General features: G+C 38.2%; 1 protein-coding gene across 1 annotated transcript in view; it reads right to left on the reverse strand.

The window, feature by feature from the left end:
- The window catches only part of Tbc1d32 (TBC1 domain family member 32), a 206,097-nt gene that overhangs the window by 159,992 nt on the left and 26,337 nt on the right, over window positions 1–19,768 (reverse strand). Inside the window, exons 5-11 of the mRNA XM_059272587.1 lie at window positions 16,052–16,177; window positions 14,364–14,442; window positions 14,109–14,212; window positions 13,959–14,020; window positions 12,101–12,245; window positions 9,311–9,370; window positions 5,141–5,231 (exon numbers count right to left, since the gene is read on the reverse strand). Of these exons, the coding sequence (XP_059128570.1) occupies window positions 5,141–5,231; window positions 9,311–9,370; window positions 12,101–12,245; window positions 13,959–14,020; window positions 14,109–14,212; window positions 14,364–14,442; window positions 16,052–16,177 (667 nt within the window). The remainder of the gene's footprint in view (window positions 1–5,140; window positions 5,232–9,310; window positions 9,371–12,100; window positions 12,246–13,958; window positions 14,021–14,108; window positions 14,213–14,363; window positions 14,443–16,051; window positions 16,178–19,768) is intronic.

Consider the following 19,768-nt stretch of genomic DNA (forward strand, 5'->3'; position numbering starts at 1 on the left):
GGACAGTCACGGCTTCTTTGAGACAGAGAAACCCTGTCTCAAAGAAGCAAAAAAAAAAAAAAGTTAAAAACTTTTAATATATAATACACAAAGTAAACATCCCCTTTCCAAGCAGTAGAATAAGACCACAGGAAGGAAATGCCTAACTAAACCAGAACAACACTCAGCGGCACAAGGACTGAATTTTACACTGCAACTCCATATCTGACATTCCAGCTCCTGGTACTAACTTCTGTGCTCCAGTGGGCCTGGGTGGCCTCCCGTGGCCGGCTGATTACATCACAAGCAGCCTCTCACTTGAGCTGGCTCCACTTGGTACATAAAGCTTTCCTAGACGTATGTCCCACATTCCTGGCATCTTCAACATGCTGCGCTCTCCCACGATACATGGCTTCACTTTTACTTCATAGATCAGCCTCTCAGGGCCACTTGGAGGCCCCTTCCCTACCATATACTGCATGGTCTCATTAGCTTTCTAGAACCTTACAGTACACTTCCAAGATCCCACAACATTTGCAACCCTGCAAGTCTGTCTAACCAGCACCACACAGATATGCAAAGATATAAACTTCTGATGTCAACTCAGATGTAACTGGAACCCTCTGAAAGCTGAAAGCTGCCTACCATGGCTACCTTGGCTATACTGCCTCATAGCTAAACCTAGGGAAGCAGTTCACTAAGCAAGTCTATTGGAGCAAGATGTCATGGAGATTCTGTCTTTTCATGTACTCACTTTCACACACTTGCTTCTCAAATAAATTTGCATTTCTACCCCCTAGAACTTTTAATGGGTAGTGTCTTGCCCTCTAGCAAACATTCATATAAATACAACATGTCAGGTTTCTCATTCATGACACTAGTCCCTAAAAATTACCATTCTGTTGCCTGTAGCTGCAGTGTCAACCCTCTCCATAAGCACACAGCTCCTTTCCTTAGCACACTGAACATTTTTCACATCCTTCTAGTCTATTTTCTGGCCTCTCACTCTAACTCTAGCCAAAAACAGTTAGCAACAACCACACATAGCCTGAACACTAAGCTGAGGTTTTGTTTGTTTAATAATATTTTGCTGAGATTGACATAATCACATCATTTCCCCCTTCCCTCTCCTCCCTCCAAGCCTTCTCATGTACCATCCCCACATACATATTTATCTTTTATTTGTGTGACTATGTGTGTGTAAGATGAGCACAAGTGTTGTGGCATTGACATACCACATCACTTGTGTGGAGGTCAGAAAACAACTCACAGGAGTGGGTTCTCTCCTTTCACCTTGGGATCTGGGGATTGGATTCAGGTCACCATGGCTTGCAGGAGAAGTAACTTTACTCCTCTGAGCCATCTCATCATCCCAAGAGTTAGCTATTTGAAAAAGATAAATGAGATGGGAAAACCCATAGCCAAACTAATCAAAAGACTGAGAAAAGCTAAATTAATAAAATCAAGGATTGAAAAGAAAATATCATTATACAACAGATACTAAGAAAATTCAGAATATCATTATAAAACATACAAAATCTAAAAGAAACAAATGAATTTCAAGACAGACATAACCTGCCAAAACTAAACTAAAATGAGATAAACAACTTTAAGATGTATTTTTTTAAATGTATGGGTGTTCTAACTGCATATGTGTCTGATATCTGGTGCCCTTGGATGCTATAGAGGGCATCAGATTCCCAAAAACTGGAATTACAAATAGTTAGGAACCACCATGTGGGTACTGGGAATTGAACCAGGGTCCTTTGAAGATCATCTAGTGCTCTTAATCTGACTAACTCATCTGTCTGGCCCCAAGATAAACAATTTAAAGAGATCTATAGCAAGCAGTGAGTTTGAAGCAGAGGAAAACAAAATCTCCCAGCTAAAACAAGTCCAGGCCCATATGAATTCACTGTTGGATCCACCAGACCTTTATAGACGAGCTAACACCTGTGCTTTTCTAACTACTTCATAAAGCAGGAAAAGGAGGACAGTAATCAAACCCTTGTTACAATGTCAGTATTACTCTGCTGCCCAAGTCAAATAAAAACACAACAATAAAAAAAGAATTATGGACCAATCTTCCTAATGAACATTATATGTAAACATTCTCAATAAAGATGCTTACAAACTGAATTCAAAACCACAAAGAGATTATTCATCATGACGAAGCTGACTTCACTCCAGAGATACAGGGATGGTTCAACATATACAACCAATAACTATAATACACTATATAAATAAACCCGAGAGAAATCACACACAAAAAGATCATCTCAATAGATATGTTTGAGGCTTCTGACAAATTCCACCATCCTTTCATGACAAAAGTCCTGAAGATACTAGGAATAGAAAGAGCATATCTCAACATAGCAAAGGCTACATACAGTGGACCTTGAGCCATCAATCATACTAAGTGGGGAAAAATAAAAAGTATTTCCACAAGATCAAGAACAAGATAAGAGTGTCCACTTTTTACTAACTATTTTACAATGGAGTATTAGCTAGAATAATAAGACAAGAGAAAAGAATACAAATAGAAAAGTCAATGTATCATTATTTACAAAAATTACTCTACACATAAAAGACCCTAAAGACATCATAAGAAAATTCTTAGATCTGATGAACACTTTCAGCAACGTGACAAGATACAAAATTAACATACAAAAATCAATATTAAAAATCAGTAGCCTTCCAAAGAGAAACGAGCATGCTGAGAATAAAATCAGGAAAACAATTCCATTCATAACTGCCTCAAAAAAAAAAACCTTGTTGAAAACTGAACCAAAAGTGACTGACCTCTACAAAGGAAATCTGAAAGACTGAAGAGATTAAATATAAAATAAAAATGGCTGTACTACCAAAAGCAATCTGCAGGTTCAATCCAATTTCCATCAAAATTCTAGTGTCATTTGTCACAGGAATAGTTAAAACAACCTCAAATTTCTATGGAAGTACTACAGACCCTAGTGAGTCAAAGCAGTCCTTACCAAAAAGGCTAAGTCTGGAGGAACCTGATTTCAATGTATCCAATCAAGTCACAGTAACAGAATCTCAATGTACCAACGCAATTCAAATACAATACAATCACCTCATTTTTTACAAAGGGACCCAAAATAGACACTGGAGAAGTCAGCCCCTTCACTAAGTAGTGCAGGGACAATTGGTATCTTCACATACAAGAATGAAACTACATCTTTATCTTTCACCCTCAGCAGATAGATATCATCTCAAAATGGATCCACGACCTCAAAATAGTACCTGAAGCTCTAACACTGCTAGATCAGAAATTAGGAAGGACACTTCAAGATACATTTCTCACAGAACATTGTTGCTCGGGAAATAAAGCCCACAATCAACAAATGGGACCTCATATCAAAAACGTCTGTACAACCACGCAGGCAATGACTTGAATGCTGACAGCCCACACAAGAGGGGAAGATCTGTGCTCGCTACACATCAGAGAGAAAATTAGTATCTGGAATATACAAGTACCTCCAAAAACAGAACAACAGGAAATCAAACACGCCAGTCAGTAAGCAAGCCAATTAAATGAATGACAGTTGAAACAGAACTGATCAAAGAATGTATGAAAAGTTCAGCCATCAGAGAAATGCAAACCGAAACACACCGAGGTTCCATCTCACCCCGATCAGAATGGCAGTCATCAAGGAAACAAGTAATGAATGAGGCTGGAGAGATTGCTCAGTAGTCAGGACCTCTTGTTACTCTTCCAGAGGACCTGGGCTCAATTCCCGGCACCCCATATGGTCGCTCACAACCATCTGTGATTCTAATTCCAGGGAATCTGGTGCTGATTTCTGTCCTCCAGGGATACCAGGCATACATGTGCACAGACATACATACAAGCACCCATACACATACAAGTAATAAAAAGATTACAAGATAGTTTAAAAAAAACAAACAAAAAAAAAAAAAAAAAAAAAAAAAAAAAAACCTCAGAGGAGGATGTGAATGAAAGGACATCCTAAAATTGTTGCTGGAAATGTATATTAGCCCAGGCACAATGGGAATCAGTTTGGAGGTTTCTCAGAAAATGTAAAACAAGAATACCACACGATCCAGATACACCATTCCTGAGTGTTTGCCCAAAGTAATCTCAGTCAGTGTATCAGTCAGACATGCTTACACATCAATGCTATCAAGACACCATTCACAACAGCTAAGTTACAGAACCAACAGAAATGTCCAACAACAAGGGAATGGAGATCTATACGTGTGTGTGTGTGTGTGTGTGTGTGTGTGTGTGTGTGTGTGTGTGTGTAATGAATAGTGTTTTCAGACACAAAGAAAAAAGAAGTTATGTGATCTTCAGGAAAATAGATTCAACTGGAAATAATCATCTTAAGAAATTAACCCAGTCTCAGACAAGCGCATTTTCTCTCATTTTTAGTTCCTACATTTCACACACATAAAGATTATGTGTGTGTGTGCATATATATTTGTATATAATTGTATACACATGATTTATATGTGATACACACACACACACACACACACACACACACACACACACACACACACACACACACGATATTAAAGCAGAGACCAAACTGTCCAGGACAGTAAAAGAGACTGGGGATGGGAAGTAAGAAAGGGGAAGGTAGAGGGATAGAGCAGGGGAGAAATGTGCTCCCCACAGACTACATATGTACATTAAAAGGAATATAGCACCATATCCAAGGATGTAGGAGACCCGCTCCCACTTTTTCCCCCAGGGTACTCTTGAGGAGTGAGGGATAAGATATCAGACAGAAGGATAGAGGGGAGAGAGAGACAGATAGAAACACAGGATAGCCTCAGGAGGGCCTGGATCCTTATCCACCAGCCCCTTCTGTCCTTTAAAGGGCTATTTATAGGAATGCCAAGGGGTGGAGCAAAAGAGCTCCCCCTAGCACAGCCAAGTGCAGACCCTTCCAAACACTTGGTAACCACACACGTGGTCAATCCATCTCCTTAAGCAGCCCTGCTGGGTAAAGCAAGCTCAGATCTCACTAGGAAACCTCTGTGGGCTTCCACACAAAGAATACAATAAATTTTTAAAATAAGATTTTTAAGAAATTTAATCTATTACTAAGCTGTTTTTAATAATCATGTTAGTCATTTTAATATATGTAATAGAAAAAACAATGCTTACCACAATGCTTTGAATGTCCCAAAATTTCATCAGCTTTCATAGCCTCACACAATTCCAAGTACTGAACACACTGTTGAACTGCCGTAGTTATCTGAATAAAAATAATAATAACAACTGATTGGTTCTAGAAATACATAGACATTGTGTTGAAAAATTATAAAATTAATCAAGACTATTAAAAAGCCTAATGATATGTATGTATGAAATACTATATGAGATCCTATCACTGAGCATGCTAACTTTAAAAATTAATTTAAGATAATATGGGTTAAGAAACCTACTCCAATAATTGTTAAAATTTAAACTTTAGGTGCTGGATAGATGGATCAGTGGTTAGTAGCACTTGTTGTTCTTACAGAGGACCAGGTTCAATTCCCAGAACTCACATGATGGATCACAACCATCTGTCACTCCAGTTCCAGACAATCTAAAACCTTCTGGACTCTGCAGGCAGCAGGCGCACACATGGGCACTGACATACATGCAGGAAAGCATAATTAATTTTTTAGTAATAAAATATAGTTATAGGAATAGTATATCCTTATTTTAAATCTGTGTATACCTTACAGAACCAGTCTGTGCACAGTAATATAAGAAATCTCTTCTCAGCTCCCTACCTTGGGAGCTTTTCTTCTCATCACCCATCAATAGAGCAATTGGACCTAGAATTTGTTCCCATCTCAAATATCAGAATTGCAGAAAACTAACTTTAAAAATTCAAATTTCAAAGAACAAAGTCACAATAAAAAAAAAAAAAACCCTGTTGTCCCTAAAGGTCTCAATTATCATGTCTCCATTCTCCACAGCAGAGATTTCCAACCCCCTTCATCACAGACATACTTCTTTTTAAATTTTATTTATCTATATTCTTTATGTATATGTGCCTGTGTGAGTTTCCGTGCACCATACGCATGCGGGTGCCCTGAGATGTCAGAAGAGGGTACTGAACCGCCTAAAATGGAGTTACAGGTGGTTGTGAGCTGCCCTATGGGTACTGGGAAGCAATCGTGGGTCTTCTGCAAGAGCAACCAATGCCCTTAATGGCTGAGCCATCTCTCCTGGCCCACAGACATATTACTTACAGATGACTTTTAATTCTAATTTCTGAACAAAATAGATGCTCTTGGTAAGATAAGGACTGGTGAGATTTGAGTTAGGTGATATAAAACTGTGTGTGGGGAGCCAGAGTGTAATAAAGGAATGGGAACTGAAAATGCAAAGGCATCCAGCGTATAGAAATGAATAACAGAAAGCAACAGCTGGTATAAGGTCCGAGACTGTACTTCTTTTCTGGTGAGCAGGCCATGTTCATGTAGAGGTTCCTTCTCTGTTATTGCTGTTTTGTTTGGTTAATTTTACTAAAAATGGTGAGAAGGCTTTCCATACACCTAAACTGTTTTTGCAAATACTGCTGTTCATATTGCACATCTGTTTTCAATCTACTAATCTGAGATCCTGGACCAAACTGAGTAAGACCCAGCCCACTGTGGGTAGTGCTACCCCTGGGCTAGTGGTCCTGGGTTCTATAAGAAAGCAGCGGAAACGGAAGACACCAAGACACCAAGGCCTTCTAGACACAACAGGACTCATGCACATAAGGCTTCACATAGACTATGGCAATGCACTTGGCCTCTACAGGTCTAAGGTGGATGGAGTCAGAGCACTAAGAAGGAAAGTGGACAGAAGCCAATCCCTAACCAGAAGCTATCTCCAATTGATAACCATTCACAAAGGGAAAATTAGTTTTCTCCAACAGAGTCTCACTGAGTATACAAACAGCACTTAGAGGCAGGCCCCATGTCCAGCAGCAGTTGGCCAACACAAAACTAACTCTTAAAGTTTTGGTTGTGAGTCTAGCCTTTAAAGGCTAAACCATCTCTCCAAAATGAACCTCAAAAATGGTATTTGGGGAGGGTTGTTGTTTGGTTTTGTTTTTAACCTTACAGTTGTTTTGAATGCATAGTATGATTTTCGGTTTTGTGTTTTTATGGCATTTTTATGTGTGCAAATGTCTGTGTCTCTGCATCTGTGTTTCTTGTGCTTTTTGTTTGGTACTTTTCCTTTCTGGTCACCTGTTTGCTTTGACCTATTCAGGCTTGTTCTTATTTTATCTTCATTCCTTTCTTTTCCCATCTAGATACTTGTTTGTTTTCTAATGAGAGAGAGCGAGAAAGGGTATGGACATGGTTTGGGTGGGTAGGGAGGAGGGGAGGAGCTATGGGGAGTTGGAGGAGGAAAACCCTAATCAGAATATATTGAATGAAAACAATCTGTTTTCAAAAAAAAATTATTTAATATAGTAACAGTTGCTACTTTCAGGAACTTTTGATCGGAAAAAAAAAGTTTTTCCTAATAGACTCAACATCGAAAGAACAGAAGAATATAGTTTCTTCAACTGAAAACATAAAGCATTACCTCCAAAACAATGTTTCTCACTGTTCACTTATGCTTCAACTATCCAGAAACTTAAATATCCTTGCAGCCAAGTTTTCACTTCATTACTCATTTCAATGTCTTCTATTATTTCTATTTCTTCCTCTATCTTTTAACTATAACTATTCTTTGCTGTTAAAAAGATTAATAATCACAGGAAAAAAAACTCGAAGAAGCAGAAATCAGATAGACAGGGTGAATACAGACCGAAGAATCAAGCTGGCATCTCCCTAGTTTTCAAACAGACATACAAAACTTGGTTCTCAAAACTCCCAACTTTATTTCATACATGGTAATTATGCAAGTAAACATACAACCAGACTATTCATTTCATTGTTATTGCTCAGACAAGATGGGGAGAGTTAAACATAGAAGGGCAGAGAAGGCCAAGAGAGAATTTAACCTAGCTTGCAGGTTATTTTTGTTTATAACTCCAGGAGCTGGGAATCGACCTCTGGTCCTGTAAAAGAGCAGCAAAAGCTCTTAAACATGGTACCATCTCTCCAGCCTCTTAAATTACCCTTTGTTGTCCTTGAAACTTAGATAGCTTTATAGAAAAGAAATGGGGTCTTAGGCAGAACCTTAAGATAGCTTGAGCCATTACATAAATAAAAGTATTTGACCAAGTTAAGAAAATATTAAAATGATTTATAATAAAGAAAGTTTACATGCAAGCAAAAATTGGTTGTTGGAGTTAGCTTTCAAATAAGAAACAGATAGATTTTAAGGGCCAATCTCTAAGAAGCACCTTAAATACTTCTGGGGCCTCTGTGATAGCAAGAGTGAATTTTTATTTGGATATAAACACTGAAGAATAATCTTGGGGGTTTTCTCTCTTGCTTTGTTAAAACCAGGTAAGTCTATGTATTTATGGCAACAAATCTTCCTTTCTACAGTAATTACAGAGAAACAATATGTAGAAGAATCTATTTCAATTGTTCCACACATTTTCTAGGACCATTGACCTCTACAAATAAAGTCCCCTGCCATTAGCCAATGTTTCTCTCTCCTTCTTCGGCTAGCTTCTCCTGACTGCCAAACACAAAACCAAGTTTTCCCTTGTTCACATTTTGCTCCATTACTCAAATCCAAAAATTGACAATTCCAGGAATCCTGCCTTCAAATAGCTTCTAGACTCAAGGTTCTGCCTCAATACAGAAACCATATTTATTACCTTCTTAAATGCTTTTTTAAATTACATGTTTTCACATTTGTCAATCATTATCTGTTTTACCATTTCTTTCAGTATCCTTATACATTGTTCTATAACAGCAATGAACATGGGTATTTTGGGTGAGAAATGAATAGTATTGAGCTGTATTTAGTGTAACTCAAACCAAATTTTGCAAACACAAAAGCATTTCTCACTGAGTCTTTTTCATGCCACTTTTCACACAGTGGCTCAGTATATTTTATAGAAGTAATTCCCTTATTAATAGCTGACCTGAGTCAAATTACATGGTAATCCTTAAAAATATGGCTTCTCTCCAACCAGTCTATTATTTATGGCAGCCAATTTGCCACATACTTGCCTATTTCCTGTTTCCCTTAGTGTCCTTTAAGACTCAACTTTTATCTCTTTACATTTCATATAATCGGAGTCTAAGGTCATATTAAAAGGGATTGCTTCATTACCCAAGATTAATCACTGCCACACAACTTTGCATATTTAAGGCACTACATCACATACCTTTTTGTGACATTATTTCTTAGCATAAAAACAGACGTGTAGCTTACCAGAGATTTATATTTCTTTTCAAGTAGTCTTAGGACTGCAGTTCTGCTGTAATATGCATGCTAAAATTAAAGAGAAAGGCATTTAATGTTAAAGGTATGTCATTTAAAATCCATTTCCTCCATCGTTTACAGTGTCATAAACCATACCATAACTTAGGTTTAAAATATCATAATCAATGTCAAGCAGGTTTTACCTATGTGCAATGAACTACAAGCATAGTAATCACAAGAATGCAAATTGCATAAAAAATAGAGTAGATCATTTCGTGACAGATTAGAGATGAGGGCAACAATTCATTACCTATGTCCAATTTCTATGCTAAACTAGTTTTTAAAAAAATACCTCCAAAGTAGTATGCCGAGCTATGAGTGTATGATCCAAGGTGTAGGGGGAGGATATGTAAATAAGAGAGGGAAACAAGACCACTAATTCTGTGTGACTACATGCACAGAAATTTGCAAAGGTGAGATACTCCAACAAGATATCTTCGTCACTTTATACCAATATTATTTTTAAATAAATGGCTATGCCCAAAATGTCTTTATTTCCTTAGGACCAATACTAGATGGTATTAAAACACATACATATATAACATGGTAGGAAGCCAGGGAAAATTTTAAGTATTTTAGCTAGAATTATAAGCATTTAGCTAAACAGCTTTAATGTTTAAATCTGCTCCTTCATTTTATTTAAAAACAATAAAATAATTAAAACATCACTAAAAACTTCATCAGGGCCAGGCGGTGGTGGAGCACGCCTTTAATCCCAGCACTTGGGAGGCAGAGGCAGGTGGATCTTTGTGAGTTCGAGGCCAGCCTGGTCTACAGAGCGAGATCCAGGAAAAGGTGAAACCCTGTGTCAAAAAAAAAAAAAAAAACTTCATCAGGATTCTGGTGATCAAATTTTTAATTCATTAGACAGTGCTTTTATTCAAAGCTCACCAAAATCCTGTGTGATTTAGCCCTTTGGCTTAAAATGTTTTTAAAAACCATTAATCCCTTTCTCAGTAATTACTAAAGTAAATATGCTGGCGTATAAATGAAACTACTTTTAGTATTATCCTGTTCTGTCAAGCCTGGTGACTGACACCTAAAATCCCCAGCACTGGGAGATGGAGGTATGAGAATCAGGAGTTCAAGTCCATTTCAACTACATAGTGAGTTCAAGACCAGCATGGCTTATAAACAGAAAGTTCTGAAAAAGAAACCTTACTGCATCTTTATCAGAAGGTTTAGCAAACTATGGCCCTAAAACCAAAGCTACCCACCATGCATTTGTGTAAGTAATGTCTTATTGGAACACCCTGCAGCCGCTACCATTTAGACTGAAAAGCTGCAAAAAATTGTCCAGTGCACAAAGCTAGAAATACTTACTGCCTGGCTCTTTACATAAAATGTCTGCCAACCCTTCCCTTAGACACAAAGGGTACAGGGAAATGAGATACATTTTTGTTGCTTTAATAAGCATAAATAAAATAATTAATTTAATAATTTTCTAGTGTTTTAGTTTTGTGATCTGCCTCATTCACTTATTGAAAATCAAAATGTTAAGTGAAAAAGCTTTACAGTTATCAGAATATAATTTAAATTTTTGTTTAAAACAAAAGACTTAACCATATTAATATATATTATGTAAATAATAATCTATATAAAACTAGGACTTAATGGTTATCCCTGTATTGTATAGGGTTAATGTGCTTTTACATTTTTTTGCATATTGTCTTCAATAAAGCTAGTTTCATCTTTGAGAAAATTAAGAAAAACTATCAGATGGAGGCTACAAAAGATTCAGGTTAATTAATTAAATTGATTTAATTAAATTGATTTAATTAATAATAAATTTAAATACTACTACATAGATCATATAAGGGTTAGCACTACAGAGTTGTGCTCTAATAAACTAGGCATATACCACAGACTTTCAACATCAAAAGACAAAGTCAACTAGTCAAACCGCTCTCCCCTCTCACTGCTCCGGCAGACAAATACCTAGAGCTGGACAGACAGGATAAGAAAGACAAAGCCACAAGCACCGAGGTCAGTGTTGGTGCTGCTATAAGAGAGGGACTCTGTCCTTCCACATTAGCTGACAGGTGACAGTAAAAACGGCTTTAACACGGCTTTCAATCTGGGCCTGTCATAAGCCTCACTGGAAACGGCCAGATCCAGGCATTAAACATCTCCCCAAATGCAGGTTCAGGAAGCAGCAAACAAAACCGCTTCTAGGCATGAGCCTCAAAACTAGTGGTTCTCAATCTGTGGGTCGTGACCCCTTTGGGAATCCCCTATCAGATATCCTGTGCATCAGATATTTTCATTATCAATCATAACATTAGCAAAAACTACAGTAGCAATGAAATAATTTTATGGTTGGGGGTCCCCACAACATAAGGAACTGTATTAAAGTGTCATAGCATTAGGAAGTGTGTTGAAATCCAATGCTCTAAACCCAAGAAAAATGAGCCCTGAATCCTTATGTCCGACCACATCTATTTATAATTTTTGTAAGCTTAGATTCATGAAAATCAAGATCTTTGATTAAATAATTCATCTTAAATAGACTCAAATGGATCACCACTTAAAACCTCTCCTGCCTTTCCCTGGGCAAAATAGTTTTCCCATGCCTTAGATCTGACACCCCCAAACAGGGCACGGGCACCTACCACCACATCCATCTGTATACAGACTAAGGCAGTCACATATGCAGAAAATCAATTATAACTCAGCACACCAAGCACATAAAACTGGCTAGTCACTAAAATGATAGAAAAAAAAACAATTTTTCCTTACCATCCATTTCTTGAACCACACAGCTTTAGTATCAACTAATGCAAAAAAATAGATGGGATCCAAAATCTTCTGTGAGACAAGATGGCTTTGATCATGTTTGACTGATAGCAGGGACAAAGTACTCTCCACAATTTCCTCCATATACCTTAGAGTTTGGGAAAGAAGTAATTTTAAAAAATAAACAATAGTTAGTGTATGTGATGTTCTTATCCTTCTGGAATAACAATGTGGAATGTAATCTTTATAATTTCTTTTGTATTTTCTACAAAGGGTAGAGGTTAAGAGCCAGTCAGTTTTTCTGTTCTGTTGCACAAATCCTAAATGGTTTTATACTAAAAACCCAGAACCAGATATCAGGATAAATGCTGAAAGATCAGAGGAAACAAGCCACAGCCACTTCTCACCTCGCCAACTCGCCAGCTGATCCTGTCTCCACAAATCCTCAGACTGAATGGCTGAATGGCTCTGAGGACTCAGCCAAAAGGGTTCCTGTTCCTATCTCCTCACACCTTACATGCCTTTCTCCACCCAGCCATTTCATTTCACTTCATTTTTTTTTTTTTTTGTTTTTTTTTGTTTTTTTCGAGACATGGTTTCTCTGTGTAGTTTTGGTGTCTGTCCTGGATCTCGCTCTGTAGACCAGGCTGGCCTCGAACTCACAGAGATCCGCCTGGCTCTACCTCCCAACTGCTGGGATTAAAGGCGTGTGTACTTCCCAAATACTGGTAGCAAAAGCATAAGATATCAAGTGCTGGGATTAAAGGTGTGTGCCACCACTGCCTGGCTCTGTTTCTTTTAGACTAGATTAAACTGGTGTAGTCTAGGTGGATCTCTGCCTCTGCTTCCTGAGTGCTAGGACTAAAGGTGTGTGCCACCACTGCCTGACCTCTGTGGCTAGCTCTGTCCTCTGATCTTTAGGCAATATTAGAGTCCAACAAAATATTGCCACACTGTTCTAAAAACTTAAGTTCCTTCTGCTTCAGCACTCAAGTCTCCAGATATAACGCTCAGTTTTAGACTCGCAGATGCTCTTACAATCGTTTCAGAATTTAAGAAACTTGTCCAAAGTAGCAAACATCCCTAAGAGCCCAAGACTCAACACCCTTCTTTCACAATGTTGTAGGTGACATAAAAACAATACTTGAGCCGGGCGGTGGTGGCGTACGCCTTTAATCCCAGAACTCGGGAGGCAGAGCCAGGCGGATCTCTGTGAGTTCGAGGCCAGCCTGGTCTCCAAAGCGAGTTCCAGGAAAGGCGCAAAGCTACACAGAGAAACTCTGTCTCGAAAAAAAAAAACAAAAAAAAAAACCAAAAAAAAATACTTGAGTTGGACCATGTGCACAGCTAAGTATGCCTATATCAAAGAAAAACTGTATTAATACCTTCTGTCCTGGTGTACTTATCTGCTGCTGTGATAAACATCATGACCAAAAGCAACTTCAAGAGGAAAAGGTTCGCTTTTGCTTACAAGTTACATTCCATCAAGGGAAGCCAAGACAGGAAGTTGAGGCAGGAGCTTCGGGCAGAAACCAGGGAAGCCCTGCTTACAGCTTCTCTCCTCAAGCCTGCTTCCTCGGCTCACTAAACACTTTTCTCACACAGCCCGGGCCCACGTGCCTACTGAAGGCACCTCCTGCATCCATCTGCGGTTAAGAAAATACCCCATAGGCCAGTGTGATGAGGGCAGTTCCTCAGCTGAGGGCTTCCTTTCCTGGGTGGTTCTATTTTGTATCAAGCTGGAAAAACCTAAGTGGCACACTGAACCATGTAAGTCACCAAAGGCCACTGTTGCCTTCTGTTCTGGAAAGACCTGAGGGGCGTAGCCCATGCCTTACATTGCCTAACTCGGGGGACTTACTTCTCTGGATGACGAATCCAAAAAGATGGAACCTCTTTCTGATATTCATTCAGAAGGCGAACCTGTAAGCAGTGCACAAAATCTCTCAAAACATTATAATTCTGAAATAATAGATCTACTTTACATAATGTAATTATAGTAAACGGATACCTTTTTCAGTAAACGGGTCACATTCGGACTGGTTATATCTACTCCAGTTGAAAGAGTGGGAATGTGATTTTCTCTAGAAAGAAAGTATAACTCCAGATATTTAGCTGAAAACAAAGATAAAAATATATAGCCATTATATTATACAATGCTTCTAGAAAAAGAGTCATTGCTTATGAATTTTTCTTAAGTATATATAAGAGAAAAATATTTGAGGAGCACATACCTCAAATAAAATAAAATATTTAGTAAACATACCTAAGCTTGTATAAATTTCCTTGGTCATGTGTAACGGCGAGAGTGTAAAAGTCTGTGCATAGAACTTTAGAATCCGGTCCTACAGAAATGAGAGAGAACATTCTGATTGAAGCTTCTTACAACCGCACAGATGATACACTTTACACATTTAAACAGAAAATAAACTCGAAAGACACTATCCAAAACCAGATGAAGCACGTGTCTGTTTTAAAGAGGCATATTCTTGTTCAGCCAAAAGGAAAACTAACCACAGCTAAGAGTAAAACGAATGACAAAAATGTACTGCTATGCAATCTTGTAACGGCAGGGAACAGGAGCAGAAAGCGGGAGGAAGGAGGGGTCAGTGGGGCTGGGAGACGAGGCTGGAGGCTTGCATGGAGGTTCTAGTCTTGATTTAATGACGCCATCCAGCAGTGGGCACACAGGCAACACTACATTGCAAGACCACACGTTTTCAAGTCCAGGACTTGTTTCTTTATATTTAACATTAGTGAACGTTTAGGAGTCTGTCTAGGAACAGCGCCTATTCACTAGAAAAAAAAAAAAAAACTACATAAACATTTTAATTTTCAATTTATCAAAACTCACAGAGAAAATAATCACAAAATAAACTGAATGAGAAATAAATGCAGTCCCTGACACTAATAGGCATTAAAATAGTACCTGACCCTTCATTTTCTTTCAAACCACTTAAATAGCATGAGAAGAGGAAATCTTCTAGCGAAATACAAGTTGCCATTAAATAAAAACAATCTTGCCTCACATTTTCTAATCTACAGGAACAAAATTAATAACCTTGTTTATATCACCCAGGCTAATATTTTCACGGGAAATAGGTCCCCAGATGGTTAATGATATCTTCCGCTAACTCTCAGACATTCCCACTGAACAAAGGCTCTGAAGTATGTGAAGTCTGTGTTTACAGCTGCAGCAGCTCATAAGAATCTGTCGTTTTTCAGCCACTAGAGGCTTCAGTCAGTTGCACATAACAGCTCTATAGAACAGCAATGATGTCGCTAGCAATTTAGATGCAGCATAAACTTAAAATAAAAGGATGCTATATCTGTCCAAAACAATTTGATCCTGCCTCCGGCTTTCTTTATAACAATTGTTTGCAACTTGTGAACTCAAGTAATGAGCTGAACCTTGCTGCATGGTAATGTACAATAGCTAAATAAAGCAACTTGTAATGACCCATTAGAAACTTTTAACATGTTTATAAAGTCATAATTTTTGAAATCAAGAAAATACATTCAGGCATGATTCTCTTCCATCAGATAAGGGGAAAAATACAGGTAAACTGACAATTTCTTTTTAGAATTGAAATGCTAAAGGTGACCCTAAAAATATCTCTTTTTGCACCTTTGAAGTCCTCATATCAAAGTTTGTATAGAAATGTAGAATACTTTCTGGGGTTTGTATCCAAGTATTAGGCAAACATCTTTTTCTTTTGATATAAATAACAAAAGTGGTTCCCAAATCATTTCTGCCTCGAGTCTAATAATATCTCCACTGATGGAAGATTTAAAATACATAAATGTAACTGGATACCTTGTTTTGCCATGACTACCTGCCTCCTGTCTCTCTTGTGATGTTAACCCTAAACTGAAGTTCCACGGCTGAGCTACTAAGGAAAATGATGAAATCGCCCTTGGGTCTAGAAGAGCGATTCACAGCTGTCTCCTTACAGTGAATGTAGGATCTGGATCGGACAGAGACGAGGTCAGTTTTTCACAGAGAGTGGTCCAGTTTTCACAGTTGAGGACATCAGATGGTGGAGCTGAGCATAGTGTTTGCAAAGCTTCATATCTCACCTACAGAGTTTAAAATAACAATGTTATTTGTTGTTCGAATCTTAGATGGTCTTTTAATAAATAACCCAGAGCCAGATATTCTTCATCTTCATCATCTTCAGAAAGCTGAAAGATGAGAGAAGCAGAATAGCTAGCCACTAGTTCTTACCTCTTTGTAACCCTTAGCCTAAAGAGAGTGAGTTCTCCTCACGCCTTATATACCTTTCTCTGCCCTGCCATATTACTTCCTGGGATTTAAGACATGTGTGCTTCCCAAGCAAAGGCATGAAATCTCAAGTGCCAGGATTAAAGGTGTGTGCCACCACTGCCTGCCCTCTGTGTCTAAAATAGTGGCTGCCTTTGTCCTCTGATCCTCAGGCAAATTTATTAGGGTACACCACATATCACCACAATTATTAATGCTAAAAGAATTTCCATTCTCCAAGATACTATTTAACAAACTACTAAGAGGAAGAACCAGAGAAACTATGTTTTAATGAGTCACTTTTGAGAATCAGATGCTCTTTCATAAAGTAACTCTTAGGAACACTTTTATGCAAACTAAGTGCTAGGTAGAGAAAGCAAGAATGGCCTGTCTTTTGTAACGAAATCTGCAACAGTACACGTGTACTGTGACTGTATCACAGCTAAGAGAAATGGATGGAGGCTGCACTGGAACCACCAAGCAACGTTTTCCAGGAGCCTCATCCTGGGCATCCCCACACTGTATGCCTCCCACTAGGGCTGCTAGAGAGTGCCTGATTTACTTTCAGCACACCGCCCACACAGCCACTGGAAAGGCATTCCCAGTCCTGCCTCTGTGAACAGCTCCCAGGGAACAATCTGATCAAGTGTTTTCATTTTGCTGCTGGACCATATTTTCTGGCCTTCTAGCCACTGAAGGAGAAAAACTAACTCAGCGGTGAAATGCAAAATTGAATTTCTACCTTCCCCCAGAAAGGCTACTTCCTAATCATTATAGAATCCAATCAGAATTCAGCCCAAACACAGACTCAAGGGACAAAAGTGGAGAAGGCTCCACCTCAGAGAGCAAAGCTTCATTTGCACTCTTATAACTGCTAAAAAGGCAACATAACAAGGCCAAGCTTCTACTCAAAGTCTGGTCACTTGATATAAATCAAAGCCAGGGAGCAACACTGAGGCAGCAGAGACCTCCATCACAGACTCAACTGTTTCAGATAAAGGGGGAAATGCAGGGTGCTCCATGGGGTCCCATCGAGGAAAACCGCTGAACACACCTGTGGGACAGGCATTAGGGAGGTTAGAAAGAGGGTTTGAAAACTCAGGCGCTTCCAATATTAAGTAATTTCTCCTTTTCAGGTAACTTCTAGAATAAAATCCTATAAAGAATTTACTACTTGAAATTTACCCAGAAGAAAAGTCTCTAAGCAAGAATATATTTACAAGTAATCCATTTAAATTGAAGACAAAATTTGTAATATATAAAAGTAGTTTAGTCTCGTATCCGGTTTCATTTAGCATTTTTTACTAATAATCAAGAAAAAAAAGCAGAATGCAAAATGCCAAAAGAAAAATAAAGTGATCTCTGATTTCTTAGATTTCAATAGGATAAATCAGAACTATTCATTTAAACAGAACCATTTCTGGAAAGTAATTCATTTGAAAAATTGATACTAAATGACATACCAAAGATATACCTAAAGATACACCCAAAAGTCTGAGGTTTAAAAAAACCTTCAGCCAGGATCCCTCCCCAGCTGACCTGCCTCAAGCAGACCAACCAGGAATGGACCAACAAATGCCAGTCCAATTTAATTAGAAGAACAGCTCTTTAGAGTGAACAATACAGACACCCACGGCTGCACAAGATACTGAGAACATGTGACAGCTGAGAGATTGGCCCTAAACAAAACATCTGCACCATCTCCATACGCTCGGGGATCATCACAGAGGAGGCACAAGAAAGCCAGAAGATGAGGAAAAGGGCCATAAAATAGCATCTTCTAAGCAAGACACAGCCATGGTCATCGTGACCTCTGCAAGACCAGGCATGCCCACAGTCAGCTACGGAGGAACTGTGAGAGGAATGCCGGGGACCCTATAACTTACTGAAATGCTGCCAACTAACAGACTCCGGCAGAAGGCAAGGCACAGTACCCTGTCTTGTGCCCACTAGGGAGCCCACAGGGTGCAGTAGACAGGTCCAAATCCATGCCCACAGTCAAAGGGAAATGAAACAAAATAAGAGGTCATGAATATGGGAAAAGAGATTTAGTGGGGAGGGGCTATCAGAGTTGAGAGGGAGGTAACAGAGGATAGAGTAAGTAATGAAAATACATTAAATACGCGTGTGACATTGCCAAAGGACAAAATTTATTAATACAAAGTTTTAAAAAATAAACTTTAAAAACGAAATTCAATTCTGTGACAAAAACTCTTGGTACTGTTCTCAAGCAAACTGATTTATTAGCCTAACATGCTACATATATTTACTCACACACACAAAAATTGTTTTTCGAATTGACACAAATAAATGTGAAAGATTTTGGGGAGAGGCTGATGAATTGGAGTGAGAGTAACCAGTAGATGCTACATACACAGGTGCAATTGTCTAAAAAGAAACTCAATTTTTTAAGAATCTGTTTTTATACTTTCCGTAAGAAAAATATGACCAGTGTTATTTAAGTGAAGCAGCAAAGAAGACACATTAGGACCACTGGAGAAATTCTGAAAATATAATTAAGACCAGCAATTTTAAAAGAAAGCTTTACTTCCTGACAATATACAAAGGCTATCATTTTCCTTGGCTATTAAGGCCAATTACTCCTGATTTTCTACTTCTATATGCAGTTGTTCTCCAGCTCTTGCAAAACATGTATTTCCAAAATAATTTATCTGTACTGGTTGTGTTCATTTGAATGAGAATGGCCCCCATGGGCTCATGTACTTGAATTCTTGGTACTCAATTGTTGGAACTGTTTAGGAAGGATTAGGATGTCTGCTGGAGAGGTATGTCACTGAGGGCAGGCTCTGAGATTTCAAAAGACTCCTGTGATTGAGAGGACAGCTGTTTCTTCACTCTGCCATTACGAACTGAAACCATAAGTCAAATTAAATGCTTCCTTTCCTAAGCTGCCTTGGTTCTGTGTTTTATCACAGCAATAGGAAAGTAACTCCACTTGTCTTCCATTCTCACTGTATGCTTTTTGGACCTTACAAAGAACTATTTTAAATTTGAGTTACAGTCTATGAATTTTTATTCTAGGGTAAATTTCTTTTTTCATCTATTCTTGTACACTGCTGTATTTTTAAAAGTTCAGTTAATCTTTTATCCTCTTGCTTTGATAAAATTTGTTTCTCTCAGTCAACAACATAAAAAACAAACTCCCTTACTGGATTTTATATGGTGCTTGTCCTAGAAAACAGTGCACCCAAACCTCTCTTTCTTTCCTTCACTAACACAGCTCTAAAAATGAAGCCATATCAAATTCCCTTTAATAAACAATGTGTAAGCTTACTTTTTCCATGAAATAATGTAAAATATGTAATTAGAAATATTTAGAAATAAATGCTTACTGTGGTATCACTTTTAAAGATCCTATTGTAGTTTCTAATTCAAAGTGACTAATA

This window comes from Peromyscus eremicus, chromosome 8b, assembly GCF_949786415.1.
Source record: "Peromyscus eremicus chromosome 8b, PerEre_H2_v1, whole genome shotgun sequence".
Taxonomy (NCBI): Eukaryota; Metazoa; Chordata; class Mammalia; order Rodentia; family Cricetidae; genus Peromyscus; species Peromyscus eremicus.